Below are 25,471 nucleotides of genomic sequence, written 5' to 3' on the forward strand. Positions count from 1 at the left end.
AGCAGGGCACAGGTTGTGTCCACAACCCAGACCTCCCAGCCTGAGGATGAGTGCTTGCACTCAAAAGGTCACACCTTGAGTAAATCTTTATTAGCCTTAAAGGGGCTACTGGATTCTGATTTTATTGTACTCAAGTTAATATAGGCTTTCAGCAGCCTCTTAATCCTCACTCTGATGACTCCCAATCTTCTGCAGTCAGCAACTGTCTTGCTAACATGGTGTGGTGCCTTTTCGACTGGAGCTCTCTTCCAGCATATAGCTGGCATTGCTTAGTTGGCTCAGGTGAGCCAGGTTGGCTGACAAGACAGGGAGCTGCAGCTGGAGGCTTGGGAGAGAAATGAGGCAATCCTGCAACAACTTTGGAATCTATGCCCTGGTTTATCTGCAGCTCCATTCCCTTCTGCTGGTCAGAGCTCTCTGCCTGTTGAACATCTGGCTGGGTTTAGCTCTCATTTGCAAAATGGAAACCATAATGATCCACAGAAGGATGATGTGAGGACTAGAGGCAAAGCCCATTGCAACCAGGAATACAATGGTGTGTGTGACCAGTCCACGATCACAGAGCCAACTTCAAGAAGGTGGTACCTTACATATCAGAGATGCTTGAGCAGCTGCTAGTTCCAATTTTCAGCTGTTGGGATATGTCTGAACAAATTTAAATTTGTCCATTGACATGATTGCACTGCTTTTGAGGATGTTTTAGAAAGTATAATGTCAGCTGTCAACTTCCATGTGCCAGTTGGTAGTTAAAAAAAAAAACTTCTGTCATTGCACCATAACAGCATTTCTACCGTCAGGTAACAATTACAGCTGAAAAAAGAAATGAAAAGAAAAGTTTAAAAATTTCACCTGGGTATATAAATATGGAAAAGTGCTATTAAAAGCAAGTGAGAAAGAAGCTCTTAGAGTGAATTGTTACGTGAGCTTTGGCAAGTAGGCCAGCAAAGTAGTGGCTGTGTTTCATTTTGAGAACCTCTAGAATATCATCTCCCAGGATGAAACTGATGGAGCTTAATTGCTTCTGGGCAGAGTGCATGGTCCCAAGTGTCTGGTACTTCTAATGACATCATTTACTTTAAATATTTCTACTGTAGCTTAGTGCAAGGAGATTCATAGCTGCCAAAATATGGAAATAGGCAGATAAGTGATCATATCTGTAATAATGTTTAGACATTTTTAATTATGATAAAGAAAAAGATAAGATTCACACATGATTATGATGCCCCTTCTCCACGCATGCAGAGTGCCTCCTATACATCACAAACTTCTCTCTCAGGCTCAGGGTTACAAATGGGTCAGGCTGTCAACTGTCACTACCAGGCACGTGCATGCGGAAGAAGATTTGGACTGCTTAGAATTCAGCTTGAATTCATTCAGCCGAATCGGAAATGGTCAGGTAGCCAGCTCTTTAAACATCAGGAAGGGCAGCTGCAAAGTTTCCTGCAAATCTCTTCCCTGATGTTGGTGCTCCTTCCAAGGCTGGGGTATGGTGGTTATTATTATTATTATTATTATTATTATTATTATTATTATTATTATTATTATTATTATTATTTCGATTTATTTCCCGCCACTCCCAAATGTCACAACATGGCGGCACAATAATAAGATCCCCTTCCTACCCCCATTCCTAAAAAAGGGGGGGTGGAGGCGAAGGAGGTCAACGATGTTCAAGAAGAAGCCCGGGGGACAGCAGTCGATGTACCCCAGCAGCCCCAGCCTCAACCATAGACCTGGCGGAAGAGCTCCGTCTTGCAGGTCCTGCGGAATGTTGAAGGGTCCCGCAGGGCCCGCAGCTCTCCCGGGAGCTCATTCCACCAGGTGAGGGCCAGGACCGAAAAGGCCCTGGCTGTGGTCGAGGCTAGGCGTGCTTCCCTAGGGCCGGGAACAACCAGAAGATTCTCACTCGCAGAGCGCAGAGCCCTGCGGGGGGCATAGGGAACTAGGCGGTCCCTCAGGTATGTGGGTCCCAGCCCGCGTAAAGCCTTAAAGGTTAGAACCAGAACCTTGAACCGGATCCAGACAGCAATTGGTAACCAGTGCAGGTGCCTCAGCACAGGCTGGATGTGGGCCCTTCAAGGTGTGCCGGTGAGGACCCTAGCAGCTGCATTTTGTACTAGCTGGAGTTTCCGGATCAAAGACAGGGGTAGGCCTGCATAGAGTGAGTTACAGAAATCTAATCTGGAGGTGACCATTGCATGGATCACAGTGGCCAGGTGTTCGGGGGACAGGTAGGGCGCTAGTAGCCGAGCTTGGCGAAGATGGAAAAATGCCTGGCCGGCTACTTTCCTGACCTGCGCCTCCATAGTCAGGGAGACATCAATGGTCACATCCAAGTTTCTGGCCTGGGACTCGATGGTAAGATGCGCCCCTGCCAGGGTGGGTAAATGCGTTTCCTGTTCCCGCCCCCTACTTCCCAGCCACAGGACCTCCGTCTTGGAGGGGTTGAGTTTCAGGTGACTCTGCTCAAACCATTCTGTCACCGCTTCCAAACATCTGGCGAATGGTTCCGGGGGGGGAGTCTGGGTGGCCGTCCATGAGGAGATAGAGCTGGGTGTCGTCAGCATACTGATGGCAGCCCAACCCAAAACTCCGTACCAGCTGGGCCAGAGGGCGCGTGAAGATGTTAAATAGTGTGGGGGGGAGAACCGCGCCCTGTGGGACCCCACAAGGGAGTCCATAAGGGCGCGAGAGCTCATCCCCCACTGCAACCCTCTGGGTCCGGTTCTGGAGGAAGGAGTGTATCCAGCGCAAGGATGTACCCCGTATCCCCGTACCGGTGAGGCGATGGACCAATATCTCATGGTCCACGATGTCAAAAGCAGCCGACAGATCCAGAAGGACCAGCACGGCTGACCCGCCTCTATCCAGCTGGCGACGGAGATCACCCAGCAGGGCGACCAACACCGTCTCCACCCCGTGGCCAGGGCAGAAGCCAGACTGATATGGATTGAGTGCCGAAGTTTTATCCAAGAAAGCTAGGAGCTGGTCCGCCGCAGCCCTTTCCACCACCTTGCCCAGGAACGCTAGGTGCGACACCGGGCGGTAGTTGGCAGGGTCCTGTGAGTCCAGCGTTGATTTTTTCAGGAGAGGGCGAACCACCGCCTCCTTCAGCCGCTCGGGGAATTCCCCGGAACTCAGGGAAAGGTTGATAATATCCCTGAGTTGGCCTCCTATCCCCTCTCCGCTCCCCTTGAGAAGCTAAGAGGGACAGGGATCAAGGGGGCAGGTGGTCGCCCTGACCAACCCCAGCAACTTGTCCGCTTCGGAAGAATAGAGCCATCTGAAGCCATCAAACCTCACTGCCAAAGACGGCCAACAGGTCTCCAGTTCGTTTATTGTATTAATTGTGACAGGAAGGTCACGGCGAAGCGACAAGACTTTATCCGCAAAAAAGCTCGCTAATGCCTCGCAGCCAAGTGCCAATTGACTAATATTTTGGCACCCCTGAAGGGTGGTGAGGGATCTAACTACCCTAAATAATTGGGCTGAGCGAGAGCTTGCGGACGCGATTTCCGTGGTGAAGAACTCTTGCTTCGCCACTTTCACCGCCATCTCATACGCCCTCATAAGCATGTGATAAGATGTTCTTGCAGCTTCGTCATGAGTCTTCCGCCACACTCGCTCTAGTCGTCTCACCTCCCTCTTCTTTTCCCGGAGCATCCCCGTGTACCAGGGGGCCCGTTTGAGTCGAGGGCAGAGAGGATGCTTAGGGGCAATCTCATCTATAGCGGCTGTCAGATGGGACTGTCAGTCCTCTACTAACGCCGCCAGTGAGTTGCCAGGAGGCATCGGGTCCCGCAGAGCATTCCTGAAACCTATTGGATCCATGAGTCTCTGCGGGCGGGCAAAAGTGCGCCCGCCGCCCAACTGGGGAGGGGGTGGCATCCCAAGCAGGGCCCGCAGGGCATAGTGGTCTGACCATGGCATGGCCAAAGCTGGCTCCAGAACCACCTCTATCCCAGCAGCGAAAATCAAGTCAAGCGTGTGGCCGGCGTGATGAGTGGGACCAGCAACAAATTGCGAGAGCCCTAGTGTCACCATGGATGACACCAGGTCCCCACCAAGTCCTGAAGTGGGCGAGTCCGCGTGGACATTGATGTCACCCAGGATTAAGAGCCTAGGGAACTGCAATGCCCAGGCGGCCGCCGCCTCCAGCAGGCGGGGCAGGGCATCTGGTGGCGTGTTGGGCGGATGGTATACCAGCCAGATGGCCGCGCTCTCGACCAAGCCCCACCCAATACCGACACACTCCACTCCACTGATTTCCGGCACCAGGAGAGCCCTGCAGGCGAGAGTCTCCCGGGCCAGAATTGCCACCCCCTCCCCTCTTATGGGTCCGAGATTGGTGTAGGACTGAGAATCCTGGGGGGGCTAGTTCTTTCAAGGCCACCGACTCCCCCTCCCTCACCCACGTCTCGGTCACGCAAGCAAGGTCCGCCCCCGACTCTGCAAAGAAGTGCTGCAGAGTGGAGGTCTTGTTCTTAATTGACCTTGCAATGCACAGGACCAATATCGGACCCTCCCTAGCCTCCACCCTCACAGCCCTGGGGATGGGACGGAGGTTAGAAGGGGATCGAGCACACCCAGGGCGCCGGCCGTGTCTCCACTGCCAGGTCCTATGCAGGACTCCAGTGCTCCCACCCCTTCTCTTGTCCAACCTCCTCCCCCAGCCATAGCGCCCCTGGCCCATGATAGTTTGGATCCCGGCCCCAGCATCTGCCATCCCAAGTAGCCTCTCACTGTCCGCGGGATGAACCTCTGCTGCAGCCACCGGACTCCAGCCCCAAGCGTTTGCCGCAGCCGTGATTTTTCAGCCCCACCAGCAAGCTTCAGCCTGTGGCCCGGGTAGGGGAATGATTCTGTTGCTGTGCCGCTAACTTCAACCTGGTAGGTGATCGATCTTCTGCCCCTCCTCACCCTAAGCCAGGTGGGGGGGGGACCCACTGGGGAGCACCGGGTCTGAAGCACGCTGAAAAACGCCGAGACACAGAGGAGGAGCAGGCAATCCAAAGTGGGGGGCATAGGAACTCCCGCAGGGACGTTAGGGGAAGAGAGCATGCCAAACATGCCTCCCACCCTTTCACAGGCAGTAGTGACTAAGATTGCTGCCTGAGAAAGGGGGCATTTAAAGGTCATGTGAAGCACCAATCTGTCATGGTCAGCTGCTTCACATGCCCTTTAAATGTTTCCCTCCACTTTCTCAGCCAGTGGTTTCTGACTGAGAAAGTGGTGTAAGGCATTCAAAGGACAAGTCAAACAGGGTTTAGGAAGAGTGGAGGCTGGGTGGATTTGTACACCCCACCCTTATATATATATATATATTATATATATTATATATATATATATATATACATACACCTTTATTGGCATAACAATAAGAGGCAAATACAGCCAAGCAGGGTAAAATTATAATAGAATAAAATAAGCTAATATTATAGACTAAAATACAGTAAAATCAGCTGATTAAAACATCTTAATTCTAGCTCGATAAACAGCCATTAAAAATTCAGCTACACGCAATGTGGTCTCTGCAGAAAGATCATTAAGCAGAAACTGGAGTGTAGCTTCATCATTTACTAGACCTCTGGGACAAAGTAGAGGATCCAGAAGTTTTCTGCGAAGACTCACATGAAGTTCACAATCTAAAATAATATGTGAGGTTGAATCGGGACAGTTCGCAGAACACAGACAAAATCTTTCCCTCCTTGGGACATGCTGGAATCTTCCTGCAAGGACGCTTGAGGGAAGACAACTCATTCTTGCCAGCATGAAAACTCTATGGAGGGCTGGACTAGTAAGATTATAAAAATAATTAACAATTTCTGCTTGATTTAATTGAATCCCCAGAGCAGCAGGAGAATATATACAGGGTTGTGCTGGAAACATTTTAGACTGTTCGGCCCCCACTAATTTTTGTTTCAAAAATTTAAAAATTTCAGACTCATTAAACAGAAGGAAAAAATATGTTGAATATCCTAGTTCTACAATTTTAGTTTCAATACTGAGAAACCATGAGCTGCATTGTGGGTCCATCTTTAAGTAAAAGAGTAAGCTATGCGACTCCACTCTGAAAAGTATTTTAAGCCAAATTTTAAAAATTATCAGCCAAGCCTTGGTTTCTAAAAAATGTTGGCCAAGCTCAGCACACAGCACACTATAGGGTACACACATGGGAGCACCAAGAATTTGGCGAAAGAAGGTTCCCTGAATCCCTTCTATCTTCCTATTGAAAGCCTTTGCCCAAATTGGAATACCATAAAACAACTGGGATAAAGTTTTAGCATTAAAGATTTTTATGGCTGCTGGGACAAATTGGTTGCCTTCCAAAAAATAAAAACGTTTAATTTGAGCTGAGGAACACTTAGCTAAATACAAAGTCTGGTCCCGGTGGGTAGACCATTTAAGGTTATAATTGAATGTAATGCCTAAGTAACTAAAATTTTTTACTTGATCAATCATCTTGCTACCCAACATCCATTTCCTTGGAGTCCAACTCTTAGAAAAAAACTAGAATTTTAGATTTCGAGAAATTGATCAGTAAAGAGTTGCGCTGACAATATGAGTAAAAACACTTAAGAAATCTTATAAGACCAACTCTTGAGTACGAGAGGATGGCTGTATCATCTGCATATAATAACAGGGGTATTGCATGGGAGCCAGCCTTTGGAGGGTGCCCATTGATCTGATAAACATTCTGGACCAAGTCAGACAAATACAAATTAAAAAGATGTGGGGCAAGAACACAGCCTTGTTTCACTCCTTTCGTAACAGCCCACCCTTATTCTCCCCAATCCCCACAGCCAGCTCCCAAAGGTCTGAGCAGAGTGGCCCCACCCCCACTCTCCCTTAGCCTCCGGGAGCCAGCTGTCAGGAGGGATGAGGAAGAGTGGGGGTGGTGTGGATAAATTCACCCCGTGCTTCCCCTCCCTAATCCCAGCTGGAAGCCCCTGTACAGCCTTCTGTAGCTTCAGAGAGAAGGCTGTCTGCTGCCTAACAGGGTGGCATGGGGAGGAACGAGCCAGCAAGCAGCTCTTAAATGGAGTGAACAGCTTGCCAAACCTCTTATAATGGCAGGCATCCCACCCACTCCCTTTAAGTCTCTCCCCAGCTGCCATTATCAGCTGTTAGGCGCACTGCTCTTCCTTTAAATGCTCAACCAACCTTCTCAGGGGGAGAGCAGCATGTCCCAAAACTGATAATGACAGGTGGCCTGTCAGCTCCCAGCTAGGGAGGGATTTAAAGGAAGCAGGTAGGGTGGCTGTCATTATCAGCTGTTAGGCACTGCTTAAGGAAATAAGGAGGGATGCATTTAAACTAACTCAATAGTGGATGATTTGTCAAATTGTTATTTAGCCACCCTAATTTGCACTGTTTGAATTCAGGGAATGAGCAGTTCAGTTCAACATTGATTAGGATACTTTTCATCTTATTTGAGTCAAACAGTCCATGCCTAGTCATTCCACTTTTCATCTTTTTAAAAATCTCAAGAGAGCCATGACCATTTCAGCTTCTCTTAGCTTAATCTTCACTCAGTCAGACAAATGCTTTACCCTCTTACTCCCCAGCTGGCAGCTGTCTCTCACTAACACTCCATCTACTTCCATTGGTCTCTTTTAGGAATAGTCAGTATCTGTCCTAACCTGTCCATCACACATGGGTAGCTAATATGTCCCTTTTGTCTTGCTTTGAGAGCATTAGGATTTAAAGAGCCCTTTCGTCTTGCGCAAGACAGGGAGTTTATGTGCTTTGCACATTTCCTTTGCACAACTGAAGCATTGCAGAAGAAAATGACTCATCACATCTCAAAGCAATTATAGGATTTCCTGGATAAGTATCACTGTTTATTTGATACGTATCTCTGATTTCCTGACAAAAGCAAAAGTTAAATGCCAACATGGATGCATATTAATGCTATTTTCTTTTTTTTCCACGAGGACTCCTAGTTTTGGACTTAAATAATAATCTCAAAGTTTTTGATTGTTTGGCCAGGATTGTTTACTACCCAAGCTACCCAAGCAGGTGTCTGGGATGCCACTATGTGATGACGTTACCGACACCTTGCAGTTTATAAGATAATTCCCAGGAAGCGGTGACATAGGAGAGGAGGTGGGCAAGCAGAATCATTCCTGCAATCATGCTGCAATGGTCCAGGTCCAAGGCAAACTTCAGAAGCATTGGCAACACCACTGTGGCTCCTCTGTCACTCAGTTGTAAGAGGAATGGAAGGAGGATACTGACATAGCATGGACTGTGCTGGTGGGGGCCAGGAGAAAAGCTGCCAGCACCTTTGGAACACAACTTTCCTTCATCTGCCAGTGTTGTGGAAAGCATAGGTTGCACCTATCATGATCTACCAGATCAGTGCTTCCTTTCTGCATCCAAGACTGTAGACGGTGCTCAGGCTTGGCATAGTTCTTGACTGGGTGACTTACGTTACCATCTGGGAGTGGCAAAAAAGCTGGAGATTGTGCCCTGAACCACACGTCAGGTCCACAAACCAGATAACTGAATTTATAAGTTGTTTCTGAGATGAGTGTAGAACTAAAATTTGCTTGGATAATGGCTTGTACTTCAAGGCCAACAATTATACCGTTTTTACCTTATGTTGACATTTGATGCCATGAACTATATATGTTAGATAAATCTCTCTCTCCCAGTTGCAGAGCCAAATATTTGGCTTGTTATTTCTTAGTGGCATCTGAATCGTAGCCCCTCTCCCACTTTGGTCATTCTGCTGTTCACCTCTGTTGTTCCCACTGTCTCCTCAGCTCATCTTATGCAAGTTCTTATTCCATTCACAGAAAAAAATTCTTACAGGAGAGAATACAATCCTGTGTGTTGCCACACTGTTCATTTATAAAGGCTCCACAGCTCTCAGAAGCAAATTATGGAGCTACAAGGGGAAGGAGAAGGATGGATCAATTCTGTAAACTCCTTCCAATATACCTTGAGGGGAGATTGCATGCAGTTCTGGCCTCGTTTTATAAAGATTTAAATTCGCATCCAATATGTTTGTATTAAATGGCCAAGTCTGTTTAGTACTTTGTCTGACACAAGGAGATAAACATTTATTTTATTTACTTCAATTATAGCCTGCTTTTCTTATGGAAATGCAAGGCAAATTATAAAATATTTTAAACATTCAATCAGGCAGCAAGTAGATCTAATAAACAATGCAGTAGGATTGAGAACATTGTAGAAAACAAAGCAATAAAGAAAGGTGATTCGTACACTAATCAACTACAATCCTGACCCTTATAACACACAGCTTTAATTCCAGTAGAAATATACCTAGGGATGGGCACAAACTGGGAAAATGTGATCATTTTGGTTTGAGGTTTGTGACATGCCTAGTTCGTGAACCATGAATTGTCATAATTTTTTAGGTGCCACTTGGCACGATCCCCTCACCCCCAGCTGGCCAGAGAATGCCGCCAGCACTTCGGGAGGGAATTGGGGGGCCACGTTGTCCTTGAATGGGTTTTCCATGATGGAGCCATTGTAAAACGACAGGAAAGTGGCAGCTGGAGTCGAAGAGGCTTCCTCCCCCCCCCCCCGACTTAACTGTCACTGTAAGGTCTCCAGTTTGTTTATGTCAGGTTTTAGTAAACTCCATGCCTCTCATCCATATAGGAGGATTGGCAGGATTAATGTCCAGAAGAGACAAACTTTGGTCTTGAGAGAGATGTTTGTCTTCTTCCAGAGGTACCATTTAGGTGTGGCAAATACTGATATTACTTGGCCAATCCTATTGTGGGCTTCAGTGGTAGATGACGCTTTCTTTTCTTGTACCAATGAACCTAAGTATTGTTCATTTTGGGCTCCATTGAGGTATACATTTGTCATTCCATCTGTGGTTACGACTTTGGTTTTGTACACATTTATTTTTAAGCCGCAAGATTGGGCGATGCAGGCAATGTCATAGAACAGTGGTCCCCAACCTTTATGGCGATGTGCGGCCCGGCCCTGATTCCCTCTCCCCGCCCTCCCGCAGTAAGAAGCTTCCCGGGCCTCAAGCTTACAGCCTGGGAAGTTTTTTACTGCGCGGGGGGGGGGCGGGGAGAGGGAGCCGCGGCCCGGTGCCATGGCCTTCGTGGCCAGGCACCGGGCCGCGGCCCGCAGGTTGGGGACCACTGTCATAGAAGATGTAAGTAGCTTCTGCATCTGTATCGGCAAATATTGCACTATCACCGGCAAACATTAGATCTGTCAGGAAGGTTTTTTGGCCACTTTGAAGTCCACGTCTATTCTCGAATTTCAACATAGTTCAGGAAAGATTCCCTGTGCTCATACTGTGAGTTTAACCATCACAGTATACTCTCTTAATTTCTCAAACCATGAGTCAATGTCAGTTAAGACATGTTGTTTCCATCTTGCAGTGATCAGTAGTCTAGCCACTGTTGTCCTAGCAAAAACAGGCAGTTTCTCTGGAAAAATACTTAACAACATATATTTCAGATTCAATGGAAACTTAGTATCCAGTATTCTCTCAAGTTTCTCATGTATTTTTATCCAAAAACTTTTGACCCTCCCACGTATCCACCATATATGGTAAAAGTCTCCTTACATCTCTAACAACTCCCATCAGCTTGACCAGATATTTTACTTAGAAATTGAGTACCACCAATAAAACATCTTGGTATAAGATTTAATTGCTCGCTCAGCAATTGACATTTTGGTAGTTTCATATTTTTATGTTCTTGAGCCCCTGAAATCAACTGTTTCTTTCAGGTGCCCAACCAATGGTGCATTTTGACATCTTGTTGAGAAAGAGGGATGTCGGTCACATTTGATGTGGTCGACCATGAGCTACTAGCATGCCGCCTCGCTGGGATGGGGATACGGGGTACAGCATTACGCTAGATACGCTCCCTCCTCCTAAACTGGATCCCAAGGGTGGCATTGGGGGATGAGTTATAGAGTCCGTTTGGGCTCCCTTGTGGAGTTCCACAGGGCTCGGTGTTCTCCCCCACGCTTTTCAATATCTTTATGCGCCCTGTGGCCCAGCTGGTCAGGAGCTATGGCTTGGGTTGTCATCAGTACGCTGATGACCAGCTATATCTCCTGATGGATGGCCACCAGGATTCCCCCCGGATCCATTTGCCAGACGTTTGGAAGCTGTGGCTGGATGGCTCGAGCAGAGTCACCTGAAACTCAACCCTGCCAAGACGGAGGTCCTGTGGTTTGGGAGGAAGGGAGCAGCTCAGGAAGCGCAACTACCCATCTTGGCTGGGATGCAACTGACCATCACATCCCAAGCCAGGAATCTGGGTAAACCTTGGATGCCTCATTAATATTGGAGGCCCAGGTCAAGAAGGCTTTTTTCTATCTTTGCCAGGCTCGGCTACTAGCACCCTACCTGTCTCCTGACCACCTGGCCACAGTGATTCATGTGACAGTCACCTCCAGAATAGATTTCTGTAACTCGCTCTATGCGAGCCTACCCTTGTGCCTGATCCAGAAATTACAGCTGGTGCAAAATGCAGCTGCTAGGGTCCTCACAGAAACATCTTTGAGGACCCACATCCAGCCTGTGCTGGGGCAGCTGCATTGGCTACCGTTTGCTAGCTGGATCAGGTTCAAGGTTTTGGTTCTAATCTTTAAGGCCCTTTGCGGTCTGGGACCCACATATTTGAGGTACTGCCTGATGCCCTATGCCCCCCGCAGGGCCTTACGCTCTGCGGGGACAAACGTGCTCGTAATTTCTGGCCCCCGGGGGGCACGTCTGGCTTCAACCAGGGCCATGGCCTTTTTGGTCCTGGCCCCTACCTGGTGGAATGAGCTCCCGGAAGAGCTGCGGGCCCTGCAGGATTTATCAGCTTTCCACAGGGCCTGCAAAATGGAGCTCTTCCACCAGGCCTACGGCTGAGGCCAGCGCCTCCTGGTAAGATCGCCCCCCCCTTCACTTCTCTTTTCAGGGTTACACATGCAGTGATCCCTGGTCTCCTCCGTGGGTAATGTCGCCATTGTTGGGTTGGATGATATGATTGTGTGTTAGGGTGTTTTTATGGGGTTTTATATGCTGTTACCCACCATGAGCCTTAAGGGAGTAGTGGGCTATAAATCCTAATAATAATAATAATAATAATAATAATAATAATAATACAAAGATAAAAATAAAAATAAATAAACATATAACCAAAAAAGTTAAATAATCATTTCACCAGTGGTAAAGTGCACTGGCATAGCTGCATAATCAGAACACCATGACTTTAGCCCATTTCCAGCCATATGATTTCTTCATCATGATTTCTTCAACAAAGATATATGCTCCTATCATATGCTATCATGATTACCAGTTCCCTACCAATCTTGCTAGCTGCAGTGGGCTGACGAACAAGCCAGGCAGGATGTTACCTTCAGCAGCCTGTTGCTTTTTGCATAATAATTATCTCCTGCTTCTTCCAGCTTTGAATGGCCAAGTGAGCAAGCTGACCTAGAAGGAGAATATTCAGTTTTTATGTGGAGCCTAGCCTGCATTGAAAAACACATATTGTCCATGTAGAATTTTCTGTCTCTTTTGATCTTTAAGGTTTTCATCTGTCTTCATAAGAAAAAGTATTCTTGATTAACTTTCTAAGACAATTTGGCATCAATTCAGATATATATTAAAGGGGGAAGTATTCCCTTACATCTTTAAACATCTTGCGGCGCGGGGCGCCGCGGACTAAATAAAACATTAAGGGCTGTCGGGGAGGAGTTAGGGTGGGCCATGTCCGGGATAAAAACTCGGAGGGACCAATCAGGAGCCGCGAAGCGGCTCCTGATTGGTCCCTCCGAGTGTCCATCCAGGGCCAAGCCGCCAATGGGGAGCCACGCGAAGCGCGGCTCCCCATTGGCGGCTTGGCCCGGCCTTGCCTGGCTGGCCAGGGACTCTGCAAGTCCTCCGGCCCCGCCACTCCTCCATTTTCGGAAAGGAGCAGGGACGCCACGTCGAAGACGCGGCGTCCCTACTCCTTTCCCACCCCCGGGGACCATGGCCATTGGGGGGGAAACGATGTCGCCGCCTGCCTTCTCCCGCCGCCCTGATGCTGCAGGAGGCGCAAAGCGCCTCCCGATCCACCCCCCCCCACTTTGCCCACGTCTTGGGAGCTGCTGTTGCCATTAACTACGGCCCTCTCGCTTGCGCTGCTCCCCGCCGTCCCCAACACCCAGGAGGGCCCAACAGACGCGTTGCCGCGGGAACAACATCACCACCCACCTTCTCCCGCCGCCCTGATGCTGCGCGCATCCCGAACCGCCACTGTCGTCATTAACTCCGACCCTTTTGCCCGCGCTGCTCCCCGCCCGATGCCCAGGAGGGCCCAATGGCCGCGCCCATCGCTGTCATGCCACCAGCAGCTGCCAGTGCAAACATGCCGCCTCGCAGCCGCACCGCACGCCTGGACACCGCCTGCCCAGCCACCCGCAGCCGCAACACCTTCATGCCGCCGCCAACAGCCCCGCTTCAAAAAATGGCGCCTCCTGGCCATGGCCCCAGCCGTGCGCCAACCGACCGCCACCACCCACCCTGCTCGCACGGAGCAACAACCTCGCCAGCCGCCCTTGCCGCTCTTGCCATCGACGCCGCCCGCACCAGCCTCCAGATAGGACGGCCATCGGCCGGCACGCTCCTCCACCCGTTGGGTCCGCCCGCTGAGCCCACACAACCAGTGCTACCAACTGCCAAGCTTCCCTAGCACCCGCTGTATTCGCACTACAGCGGGCTTATTTTCTAGTTTGTTGTATAATCTCAAATCCCATATGGGGGAAGGTGGTTCATTTAATTCTCCTGATGAAAATCAAACCTTGGATCAAAAAAACATTCAGCAGCCTCTGGATACAATCTCGGAATAGATATTTAATTGTAAAAGTAAACTTCAAAGAAGAATGGATTGTCCTAGAGGAATAATAGGGATGTACATTGGAAATGACACACTCCCTAAAGGAATTATATGAATGTTTACCTATCTTTAGGCAGTCTTTAATTGCCCCTTCTTCTGCTGCTATAACAGCCTCCAAGGATCAGCTTCAAAGATTTTTAAATTGTTGCTAAATTATTTGGTAGTTAGTAATCCAGAATCAAATAAGCGGTGTTTTCATTACAGGTAAATCTTATGTTTCTGACTTTTCATTGGCAAAAGGATATGTTAACTAGCTATGATGTCTTGCCATATTCTGAACATTGAAATTACCAGATTTTTTTTCAGAGTAAGATGAGAAAGAATGAGTCAAAAACTTGAAAATAAGGGTGTGTGAAGATTGGTTTTTGTTTTTGTTTTTTTGCCTTGCTCCCACATTGAATTGGTTGATGGTCTTAGCATAATCTCAGGGTAGGCAATAGTTAAATTCTAACTGTTTCTGCCCTATTCATATTATTTGGATTTGCATTTTTAAAGGGTCCACTTGTTTGTCCATATCCACACTAAAATTGGTATCCTCAGGCACAGTCCTGAATTGCCCCTTCACTTGTCCTACAGCAAAGAAATCCCCCAGAAAAAAAGAATTTCATCTTTTCAAGCGGAGTCTAAAGGGGTCTAATTCAGGGCTGCCAAATGCGGAAATTTGGGAAATTGGGTTTTCCCCGTGCTTGCTATTTTGAGTTATTTGGGAATGCCCCTTTCCTTGTAGGTTTCTTCCCTCCCCCTTCTTTCTTTCTTTCTTTCTTTCTTTCTTTCTTTCTTTCTTTCTTTCTTTCTTTCTTTCTTTCTTTCTTTCTTTCTTTCTTTCTTTCTTTCTTTCTTTCTTTCTTTCTTTCTTTCTTTCTTTCTCCTCCCTCCCTCTGTTCTGAAAAATCTGCCTTTAAAAAACAAACTCAGGGTTTAAAAATATACATTCAAGACACTTTGGGGGGGGCGGGAAGGGAGGGAGGTGATTAAGGACATAGAATGGTGAAAATTTCAGCCTGGGAAATTAAAGGTGCAATGAAAACCAAGGTTTTCCTTTTCTTCATACAGTGATCCCAATCCCCATGTTTGCTGATGACTTGCTGCCAGAAACTAACAGCTACAGTATAGTTGCAAGTTCCTATAGCAAATTATCCAGCATGTGATGGCCCCTCTTGGGGTTTTGTTGGCTTTTATCAGATCTTTATCAAATCTGCTCTGCAAGTCTTGAAGCTAGCTGGGTAACATCGCTGACCACGCTAGAGGTCTGACAGCATAGATAAAAGTGTTTATTCCAAAGTAGAGTTTGGAAAGTCCCTTTTGCAAAACTAATGCCCCCAAAGCGATTACTACTTGTCTATTTGACTGTATGATAAAGAAGGGTATGTGTGACCTGTGAAAGATGTTCATGACCAACAGGTGATTGCCATATGCCTGTTTGTGTTGCCCGCATGACTGTCTGTGTACTATGACAGATCTGTGTGAAGTCAAGGGAAACATCTGCCCATGTCCAAAAGTGTCTGGTTATAAAAATCATGTATCTTTACTCGGTCTTTGGAATTCAGGCTTTTGAGACTTGGGTTCCCCTTCATTCAAATAAAGTTCTATCTGCTCCTAGAATCTCCTTGTTGTGTCCTTCATTGGGAATTAGCACACCAAACAGTAGACCAATTTGGATAAATTCTGAAGTTTGGGGAAAGCTCACAGTAAAACCTAAATGGCTGTTGTGCAGTCAAGAAAATTCACATTCCTCCCTCATCCACATGCCAGCCAATTTCCACTGAGATTATCACCACAGTGGCTATTTCCTCCCTCCCCAAAGGAAGATTTGTATTTTAATTGGCAATAAAGTAACAGTATCTTGACAGAATGTTACAGCAAATGTGTGCCAGCTTCTCTGGATTCAAAGCGTACATTTTAAAAGATAAGTAAATCTCTATCCCCTCCTGTTGTGGAGATATATGGGGAAAGGCATAACTCTGCAATGGAAACATTATAGAGATTTACATACAATGGGTCTCAATGGAAACATGACGTTGTCTTATACTGCGTGGGATCATTGGTCCATCAAGGTCTTACTGTCCACTAAGACTGGCAGAGATTCTCCAGGGTTTCATGTAGTTCTTTTACATCACATTCCACTTTTCCCTTTTATTTGGTGATGCTGGCATTTGAGCTGGAACCATCTGCATGCACATGCTCTCCCACTAAGTCAAAGCTTCTGTCAGTCCTCACTATGCCCACAGACCCATACATACATGTATGGTGAAAAGATAAAAGTGATATCAACAGCAGGATTCCTCTTTATTTTGCTTCAACAAGCTAGCATGGAAACTCCTCCAGTAAGCATCTTGTGCTTTATGATATGCTATGCAAATACCTTTCTGATGAAACATTCATGTGCCTTTCAGGCAATCCACGCCCAAGAGATGTTCACAACCAGTTCAGAGCTGTTTACACATATCTTATGCAATCTCGAAGGACTGATTCAGGTGCTAATTCGAAGGGAACCTCAGAACAATCGCCCTCCAATCCAGCTCCCAGGCTGGCTGGTTTGCACATCAGGTGAAGGCTCCTTGTTCCAGAAATGGTACACAGAAATACCACTAGAGTGACAGAGTTCATTCTCCAAGGATTTACGGAAGACCTTGAGGTGAAGATTAGCCTTTTTGTAATATTTCTCATTCTCTATCTTTTTACCTTGGTAGGGAATTTGGGAATGGTTGTGTTGATCAGAAGCAGTCCTCAGCTCCATACCCCCATGTACTTTTTCCTGAGGCATTTTTCGTTCATGGATGCCTGCATAACTTCAACAATTGTCCCAAAGATGCTATTGAACTTCCTGATAGAGAACAAAGTCATCTCTTATGGTGGGTGTATTGTCCAGTTTTTCATGTTTTGTACTTTTACTGATGTAGAGGCCTTCATCCTGGCTATCATGGCATATGATCGCTATGTGGCTATTTGCAAGCCATTGTCCTATTCTGTCATCATGTCAAAGCCTCTTCGTATTGGGTTGCTCATTGGAGCATATATTGGAGGTGTCGTCAGCTCTCTCATTCATACTTGTGCATCTCTAAGGCTATCATTTTGTGGGAAGAATTATGTCAACCATTTCTTCTGTGACCTGGCTGCCCTGATAGCCTTAGCCTGCTCAGACACATCCCTTAATGAGTTGCTACTCTTCACCTTTGGCACCTTGGTTGAAGGGTTCAACATTGTGATGATCCTCACCTCTTATGCATTCATAATCATGACTATTGTCAGGATGCACTCTACAGAAGGTAGGCTTAAAGCCTTCTCTACTTGTGCCTCTCACTTGACAACTTTTGCCCTATTTCATGGCACTATCCTGTTCATGTACTTCCGACCCTCTTCCAAGTTCTCAATGGATACCGACAAAATGATCTCAGTATTTTACACTCTTATCATCCCCATGTTGAATCCTTTGATCTATAGCTTAAGGAACAAGGATGTAAAGGATGCCATAATGAAATTGATAAGGAGGATTATAAATCCTCACTGATTGGATTGTAACTAGTCATGATAATTTAAGGGTTAATCTGTTCTGCAGGGGATATGCAAGACTGTTTGGGCAGGATTAAAACTTAATTAAATTTGGTTCCAACTAAAAGGCTGTGTCTGGTCTTTATTTCAAATACTCGTAAGCTAGGCTCATTTTATGACTTATGGTGAAGGGGATGGGATGGTTATGAGGCACCATGTGGAGTATTTCCTGTCTCACACAGAGTCAGAAAGGCCTGAGTCCCTGAATGCTGAAATGAATAGTGGGGAAAATGAGGTGAAATGTGGGAGAAATGATTGGGAATTCTCCATGTGATGCTCCAGAGTTTCTTGACCCTGTAACTGTTCCAGAACTGCCTGAGCCAATACCAGCTACAATAGTGCTCCCTTACCTCACAGGTCAAAGAGACTGCGGAAACAACCTGTGAGAATGGGGCAGCAGGCAGTAGTGGCCAGGGCAGAATAATCCTACCCCTTTTGAATGCTGAGATTGATTGGTGGTGGTGGGAATTAAAAGTTAACAAACTTGGCTCCTACTAGAAGGCTGTGGTAACTGTTCCAACTTGTTGTTGAAGCTAGGCCCAGCTTACAACGCTAGTCACTGAATTTAATGTGTATGCACACACAGATGGACTAATGTAATGCAGAAATTAAAGTAAGATCATGTAGTAATAAGCATTTACGTAACACTAGTTTTCACATGTTCATGTGAAAAATTACTCTAACTTCATAATAAAGACTGGTTCACACATACATGATTTTGTTTTGCCCTTTTACAGTTATTAAAAACTAGACTGTAATGGATCAGGATTGTGCCTCATTCTTGACCTCCATGTATTTAGCTTAATTTTTTGCACAGACCTCATATGCAAATAAACTGTACAATAGGAGCCTCTCTACGTGCAATTTTTGTGTGCAGATTGATAAGGCATAGAAAGCACATACACATGCATCTTGTTGGCATGTAGGTTCTGCGGTACAATCAGCAGCCGTTTCGCAGCAGGCAACCCTCATATGAAAACTCCTCACTGCTACCTTCTGAGGGCAAATTAGCCACTCTTCAGGCACTTCTGAGAGAGAGTCAGGGCAGCCATCCATCAGAAGGAAGAGCTGGGCGTCATCAGCATATTGATGATAGCCTAGCCCAAACTTCCACAACAGTTGAGCAAGGGGACACATGAAGATGTTGAATAGGATTGGAAAGAGGACTGCTCTTTGAGGAGCTCCACGTGTAAGCTGGTGGCAGCTTGATGATCTCTCTCCTATTGCTACCCTATGTCTTTGATCCCTGAGAAAGGAGATCAGGCACTGAAGGCCAGTCCCCGAAATCCCGGCATCAGTGAGGTGGTGAGCTAGAAGCTCATGGTCGACTGTGTCGAATGCTGCTGAAAGGTCTTGTAACACAAGCAGTGCTGATCTGCCCTGGTCCAACTTGTGACGGAGGTCATCCGTTAGGGCACCTAGCGCTGTTTCTACCCCATGGTCAGGCCACAAAACTGACTGAGATAGGTATAAGACTGAAATTTCTTCCAGGAATGCTGACAGTTGGTCTGCAACAGCCCTTTCAAGCATCTTTCCCAGAAACACTAAGTGCAAGATGAAATGATAATTGTTGGGCTCTCGTGGGTCTAAAGATGGTTTTTTGAGCAATGGGCGAACCACAGCCTCTTTTAGTCCTTCCAGAAATTCTGTTTAGAGGGAGAGGCTGATAATTTCCCATGGGGGGGGGGGCGCTATTTATTTAATTTATTATTTCAATTTATTGCCTGCCACTCTCATAACTAGCTCGTGGTGAGTTACAACAGTCCGTGTTAAATGCCTCATTAAAGCACTTCTGGACATTCATCCAATACAGAACAGACTCCTAAAATAATTAACAACTATGGTGATCAAGAACCCATTAACCCCGAAAAGTCTAATACAGGAGTGGGAGGAGGGAGCGCAGATCACATGGCAGGTGCTTACGCACTTAACATGGGGGGACCATCATATCTTCCTCACCACTCTGGCCTCAACCATAGACCTGGTGGAAGAGCTCCATTTTGCAGGCCCTGTGGAATGCTGGAAGCTCCCACAGGGCCTGTAGTTCCTCCAGGAGTTCATTCCACCAGGTAGGGGCCAGAACTGAAAAGGCCCTGGCCCTGGTTGAGCCCAGGCACACCTCCCTGTGGCTGGGAATGACCAATAAGTTGGTGCCCGCAGAGCCTGAGGCCCTGTGGGGGGCATAGGATGAAAGGCGGTCCCTCAGATATGTGGGACCCAGACTGCAGAGGGCCTTGAAAGTCAAAACCAAAACTTGAACGGGATCTGGGCAGCAACTGGCAACCAATATTCCTATGTCTGTTATCTGCGGCAGCCATGATGGGCATGGGTCTAAAGGGCACATGGTTGGTTTTGCTGCCGTTAGTAGCCTGTCTACTTCAGGCAGCATGAGTCATCTAAAGTTATTGATTGTTGTCTCCAAAGATGACCAAAGGGCTTCTAGTTTGCTTTGTGTGTCAAAGGTTGGAAGGGGAGTCATGGTGGAATGTCAAGATTTTGTCTGCAAAATGACTTGCAAATGCCTCACAGATGATATCTGATTGGTGGTTATTTTGGCGCCCTTCTTCCAGGGCAGTGAGAGACTGAACTACCCTAAATAATTGTGCTGGGCATGAGTTAGCAGATGCAAGTTAGCAGTTGCATTTTACTTACTTCACCGCCATCTCACGGGCTTTCATATGCATTCTATAAGATGCTCTCAAGGCTTCATCATGAGTCTTCCTTTAAACTCACTCTATTCATCTCAGTTCCCATTTCTTCTTGTGAAGATCCTCAGTATACCAAGGGGCCTGCTTGAGATGGAGGTGGAGAGGACGTCTGGGAGCTATCTCATCAATGGTGACCAGAATTGTGTCATGCCAGTTGTAGACCAGATCATTTAGAGAAGTGCTGGGAGGCATTGGGTCCCACAAAACATTAAGGAATCCAATTAAATCCTCCATAAGTCTCCACAGACAAGCTAAAATTTGCTTGGCGCCCAACTAAGGAGGGGGTGGCTGCCTTAGCTGAGTCTTCAGGGTGTAGTGATCTGACCATGGCATGGCATTTGTCGTGACCAGATCCATGCTCAATCCTGTACCGAAAATAAGGTCCACTGTGTGGCCTGCCTGATGGGGAGGGCCAACAACAAATTGTGAGAGCATTAGGATGGTTGCAGTAGGCTTATTTTGACAGATCTACAAGAAGAGTCCATTCTTCCCATCATCACATCACATTAGAATAATTAAAGTCATGAAAGTGGACTTAGCAGTCTTTCCTAGCTTCCTTCAATGACATGTCTATCTGGCAGACCCCCTTGACTTAGGCTTCTCCATGCTGGTCCTTTCAGAGGCTTCTGGTAACATTGGGTTTGACATGTTCTTTGCAGGTCACTGGTGTCAAAAAAAAAACAAAAAGGGAGGAAGGATGACCCGGGAAACTACAGACCAGTGAGTCTGACCTGTGTTGTGGGGAAGATAATGGAGCAGATATTAAAGGGAGCAATCTGCAAACATCTGGAGGACAATTTGGTGATCCAAGGAAGTAAGCATGGATTTGTCTCCAACAGGTCCTGTCAGACCATCCTGGTTTCCTTTTTTGACCAAGTAACAGGTTTGCTGGATCATGGAAATTCGGTTGATGTTGTTTACTTGGATTTTAGTAAAACTTTTGATAAGGTTCCCCATGATGTTCTGATGGATAAATTGAAGGACTGCAATTTTGATTTCTGTAGAGGACAGGAAGGCCTGGAGGATCATTGTCCATGGGGTCGCAATGGGTCGGACACGACTTTGCACCTAACAACAACAATCTTGATTTTCAGATAGTTAGGTGGATAGGGAATTGGTTAGAGAACCGCAGTCAAAGAGCTGTTGTCAATGGTGTTTCATCAGACTGGAGAGAGGTGAGTAGCGGGGTACCTCAGGGCTCGGTGCTCGGTCCGGTACTTTTTAACATATTTATTAATGATCTAGATGAAGGGGTGAAGGGACTACTCATCAAGTTTGCAGATGACACCAAATTGGGAGTATTTGCACTCCAGAAGATAGAGACAGAGTTCAACGAGATCAGAACACAATGGAAAAATGGGCAAATGAGAACAAGATGCAATTTAATAAAGATAACTGTAAAGTTCTGCATCTGGGTCAGAAAAATGAAAAGCATGCCTACTGGATGGGGGATAAGCTTCTAGATAATACTGTGTGTGAACAAGACCTTGAGGTACTTGTAGATTGTAAGCTAAACATGAACAGGCAGTGTGATGCAGCGGTAAAAAAGGCAAATGCCATTTTGGGCTTCATGAACAGGGGCATCACATCAAAACCACAAGGTCATAGTCCCATTGTATACGGCACTGGTCAGACCACACCTCGAATACTGTGTGCAGTTCTGGAGGCCTCACTTCAAGAAGGACGTAGATACAATTGAAAGGGTACAGAGGAGAGTGACAAGGATGATCTGGGGTCAATGGACCAAGCCCTATGAAGATAGGTTGAGGGACTTGGGAATGTTCAGCCTGGAGTAAAGGAGGTTGAGAGGGGACATGATAGCCCTTTTAAAGTATTTGAAAGGTTGTCACTTGGAGGAGGGCAGGATGCTGTTTCCATTGGCTGCAGAGGAAAGGACTCGCAGTAATGGGTTTAAACTACAAGTTCAACGATATAGGCTAGATATCAGGAAAACATTTTTCACAGTCAGAGTAGTTCAGCAGTGGAATAGGCTGCCTAAGGAGGTGGTGAGCTCCCCCTCACTGGCAGTCTTCAAGCAAAGGTTGGATACACACTTTTCTTGGATGCTTTAGGATGCTTTGGGCTGATCCTGTGTTGAGCAGGGGGTTGGACTAGATGTATGGGGCTGGACTGTATGGCCTCTTCCAATTCTATGATTCTGTATCAGGGATTGGTTGGGTGATGGGGCTGGCTCATACATGCTACAGAACTCACATATTAAGGATCTCCCCCTATATTCTTAGCCATCACCACCATTTGGGGTGAATGGAGGGTACGGTTTTGGTGTGACAATCAAACTATTTGGCTTAATAATTGCAAGGCTTCTTGCTCTGGATCATGTACCTCATGTATAAGTTTGTCCTCTTGTGCTTGCCTCACAACATCTCCCTTTAGCACAAAATATTACAGGTACAACTGACCAAGGCTGAACAGGATTCCCTTACTGTACTGCAGTGTTATTCCATGTTTTTACTCTTCTGTGAATTTCATCTTTCTAATTCATACCTTACTAGGGGAATAAACATTATTTTCTCTTTCTAACTCATTTTTCCTTCCTAATTGGAGTGTAGTGCTGAATTAGGATGTGAGTATACCCAGACTGTTCAACCTGAAAACTATTACTTGGTTGGTACAGTCCAACACTTCATGTATAGAGGAAGTTTTACACATAAGAGTCCCAGTATGTATATTGATTTGGGTAGCAAGGGCAAGTAGTCCTGTTCTACTGAGTAGAAAAGTACTACATGAAAGTACTGAAAGGTCTATGGATTATCCTAAAAGTAAACAAAGGTGGAATAGACGTTATGCCTACCTTCAGTAGAATTCCTTTTCATTATTATCTCCAAGAAGTAAACATTGGAAACAAAAATGATTCTAATGCTGCCTGCTTCAAAGAAGCTGCCACCTTCTCATCAGTCTAGTTGTCAGAGCAGGAGAATTCTCTGAGAGGAGACACATCACAGAAAAAGGATTCATGGGATAGGTCCATCACTGGTAGGGATGCTGCAAATGTTGTGTTCAAAGTGTTTAGCACCAATAATCAAATGTGAGCCAACCACTGGCTCCATCTGGTTGAACACCAAATGACTTGAACACCAGCCAAAAAGATCTGCATTTTTTAAACTACACATGCATGAAAATCTTGCTGAGCTAGCTTGACAACCATACTGTTATTAAGGACTACCGTAGATAAACTTTGAAGCACAGGATTTTTAAAAAAACACCATTTATTTAATGTCTGATTAAGATCATTTGTAATTTGTTTGTAGCTGTTTCCACATGGTGGTAATCATCCATTTTCCTGAATCCCCCTGCCCTGCTGAGCCACTAGATGGTACATTGACTTCAAGAAATCACAGGACTGTTCTTTACATAAAGGATCCTTTAATAGACTTTTGAGACATAAGATTCTGTGGAACACAGTTTGGAAACATACAACTATACGTTTTCCTCACATACACTTATTTTTATGTTCCAGTGGCTATTGTGAAATCAAAGTTAAAGTTTATTATTACAGTTGTTTAGACCAAGTTATATAAACAAAACCATAAGAGACCCAAACAATATGGTCATTAGGCATAATATAATTAAGACAAATCCTAAAAATAATCTATCTTACTTCAAAAAAAGCATATTTTTATGACAGTGGCACAAAACTTAGCAAGCTGAATTGTCACATGTGGGGGACTCATCAGTTAATGGCCCCTTTGCTCGATCTGCATCCGGACATTCTGGAAACCTTTTGAGTAGTGGATCAATTTGCCATAAGCAGGTCAGTGGAACACTTATTTATTTATTGGGCTTTTATTCTGCCACTCCCAGACAAGCTGGCTTCAATTTGGCCACTCTCACAAAAACACCTTTCTCCGTGAGAGGGGGATTTTCTTATAATGGCTGTATACTAGAGCATCTAGCAAGGGTAAATGTCCTTTGTTTATTTATTACTAACACAGACAGATAAGTGTCAGGGGACAGAATATACCTCATTTTATCTGCAGCCAAAAAAGTTGGAGCATTACTTGAGAAGTCCAGTTGGCGCTGATTGTCCTATGTCCACTGCTTAACTAATGATGCAGCTTGATCATAAGCTAATTTACATAGAAAGTGTAGAAAAGCCCACACTACTGTGAGTCCATATCACTTCCTTTCAAAAGCCCTTTGTTACCAAGTGCTTTGGTCAGGGCTTGTTTCACGTCTTTGTTCCTGAGGCTGTAGATCAGAGGGTTGAGCATGGGGATGACTATTGTATAGAATACTGAGGACCATTTGTCTTGGTCCATTGTGTAGCTGGAGCTGGGTCGGAAATACATGAAAAGTATTGTTCCATGAAATATTCCAACGGCTGTCAGGTGGGAGGCACAAGTGGAAAAGGCTTTACGTCTGCTTTCAGCTGAGCGCATTCTCAGGATTGTGATTACAATGTAAAAATAGGAAACGAGAATCATTCCAATGCTGCCTGCTTCAATGTAGCCAACAAAGATAAACAGCACAATCTCATTGATAAAGGTGTCGGAGCAGGAGAGCTCTAAAATGGGTGGTATATCACAGAAAAAATGATTGATTATATTGGAATTGCAGAATGTTATCAGGAATGTGTTGCAGGTGTGTATAATTGCATCCACTGTGCCTATGATGTATGCTACAGCTATTAGGTGTTTGCAGACCTTCTTGGATATAACAACTGTATAGAGTAATGGATTGCAGATAGCCACATACCGGTCATAGGCCATCACAGCTAGTATAACACACTCTACATCTGCAAAGCATGCAAATAAGTATAGCTGCAGAGCACAGGCACCGAATGAAATTTTTTTATTGTCAGCTAAAAGATTAGTCAATGTTTTAGAGGCAATTACTGAAGAGTAGAAGAGGTCAACAAAGGACAAATTTCCCAGGAAAAAGTACATAGGGTTGTGAAGCTGGGGTTCAGCACAGATTAAGGTAATCATCCCAAGATTTGCTACTACAGTGATGGTATAAATAAATAGGAACATAACAAAAAGAGGTAGCTGCATTTGGGGTGTATCTGTGAATCCCCGAAGAATGAACTCTGTTATTGCTGAGTTATTTACTTTTGCCAAATCACGCATGATGAAAACTAGCTTCACAATTTTAGCTGCTTGTTAAATTTCTTTCCAATTCTTTCCTGTAGTGAAGGGAGAATTATATTCTTTAGGAGTTTCATCCAGTATAGCTTTTAAGTGAGAAAAATTCTGAAAACCACATATCATCTACATCACAAAATCACACACTACTAATGCCACCCTGCAGTTCATTTAGAACCGTTAAGCAAAGAAGTGGTTCAGTACTAGATGAGGAAAGCTAGAA

General features: G+C 45.7%; 2 protein-coding genes across 2 annotated transcripts; one reads left to right on the plus strand and one right to left on the minus strand.

The window, feature by feature from the left end:
- The first annotated feature begins 16,455 nt into the window (after positions 1 to 16,455).
- Positions 16,456 to 17,859, plus strand: LOC143828882 (olfactory receptor 5I1-like). Its single transcript, XM_077319044.1, has 2 exons — positions 16,456 to 17,367; positions 17,791 to 17,859. Exons 1-2 carry the CDS (start codon positions 16,456 to 16,458, stop codon positions 17,857 to 17,859), a joined length of 981 nt encoding a protein of 326 aa, XP_077175159.1.
- Positions 17,860 to 24,264: 6,405 nt separating this feature from the next.
- Positions 24,265 to 25,236, minus strand: LOC143828692 (olfactory receptor 5AR1-like). Its single transcript, XM_077318933.1, has one exon. It carries the CDS (start codon positions 25,231 to 25,233, stop codon positions 24,265 to 24,267), a length of 969 nt encoding a protein of 322 aa, XP_077175048.1. The 5' UTR covers positions 25,234 to 25,236.
- Between the last annotated feature and the right edge of the window lie 235 nt (positions 25,237 to 25,471).

This window comes from Paroedura picta, chromosome 2, assembly GCF_049243985.1.
Source record: "Paroedura picta isolate Pp20150507F chromosome 2, Ppicta_v3.0, whole genome shotgun sequence".
Lineage (NCBI taxonomy): Eukaryota > Metazoa > Chordata > Lepidosauria > Squamata > Gekkonidae > Paroedura > Paroedura picta.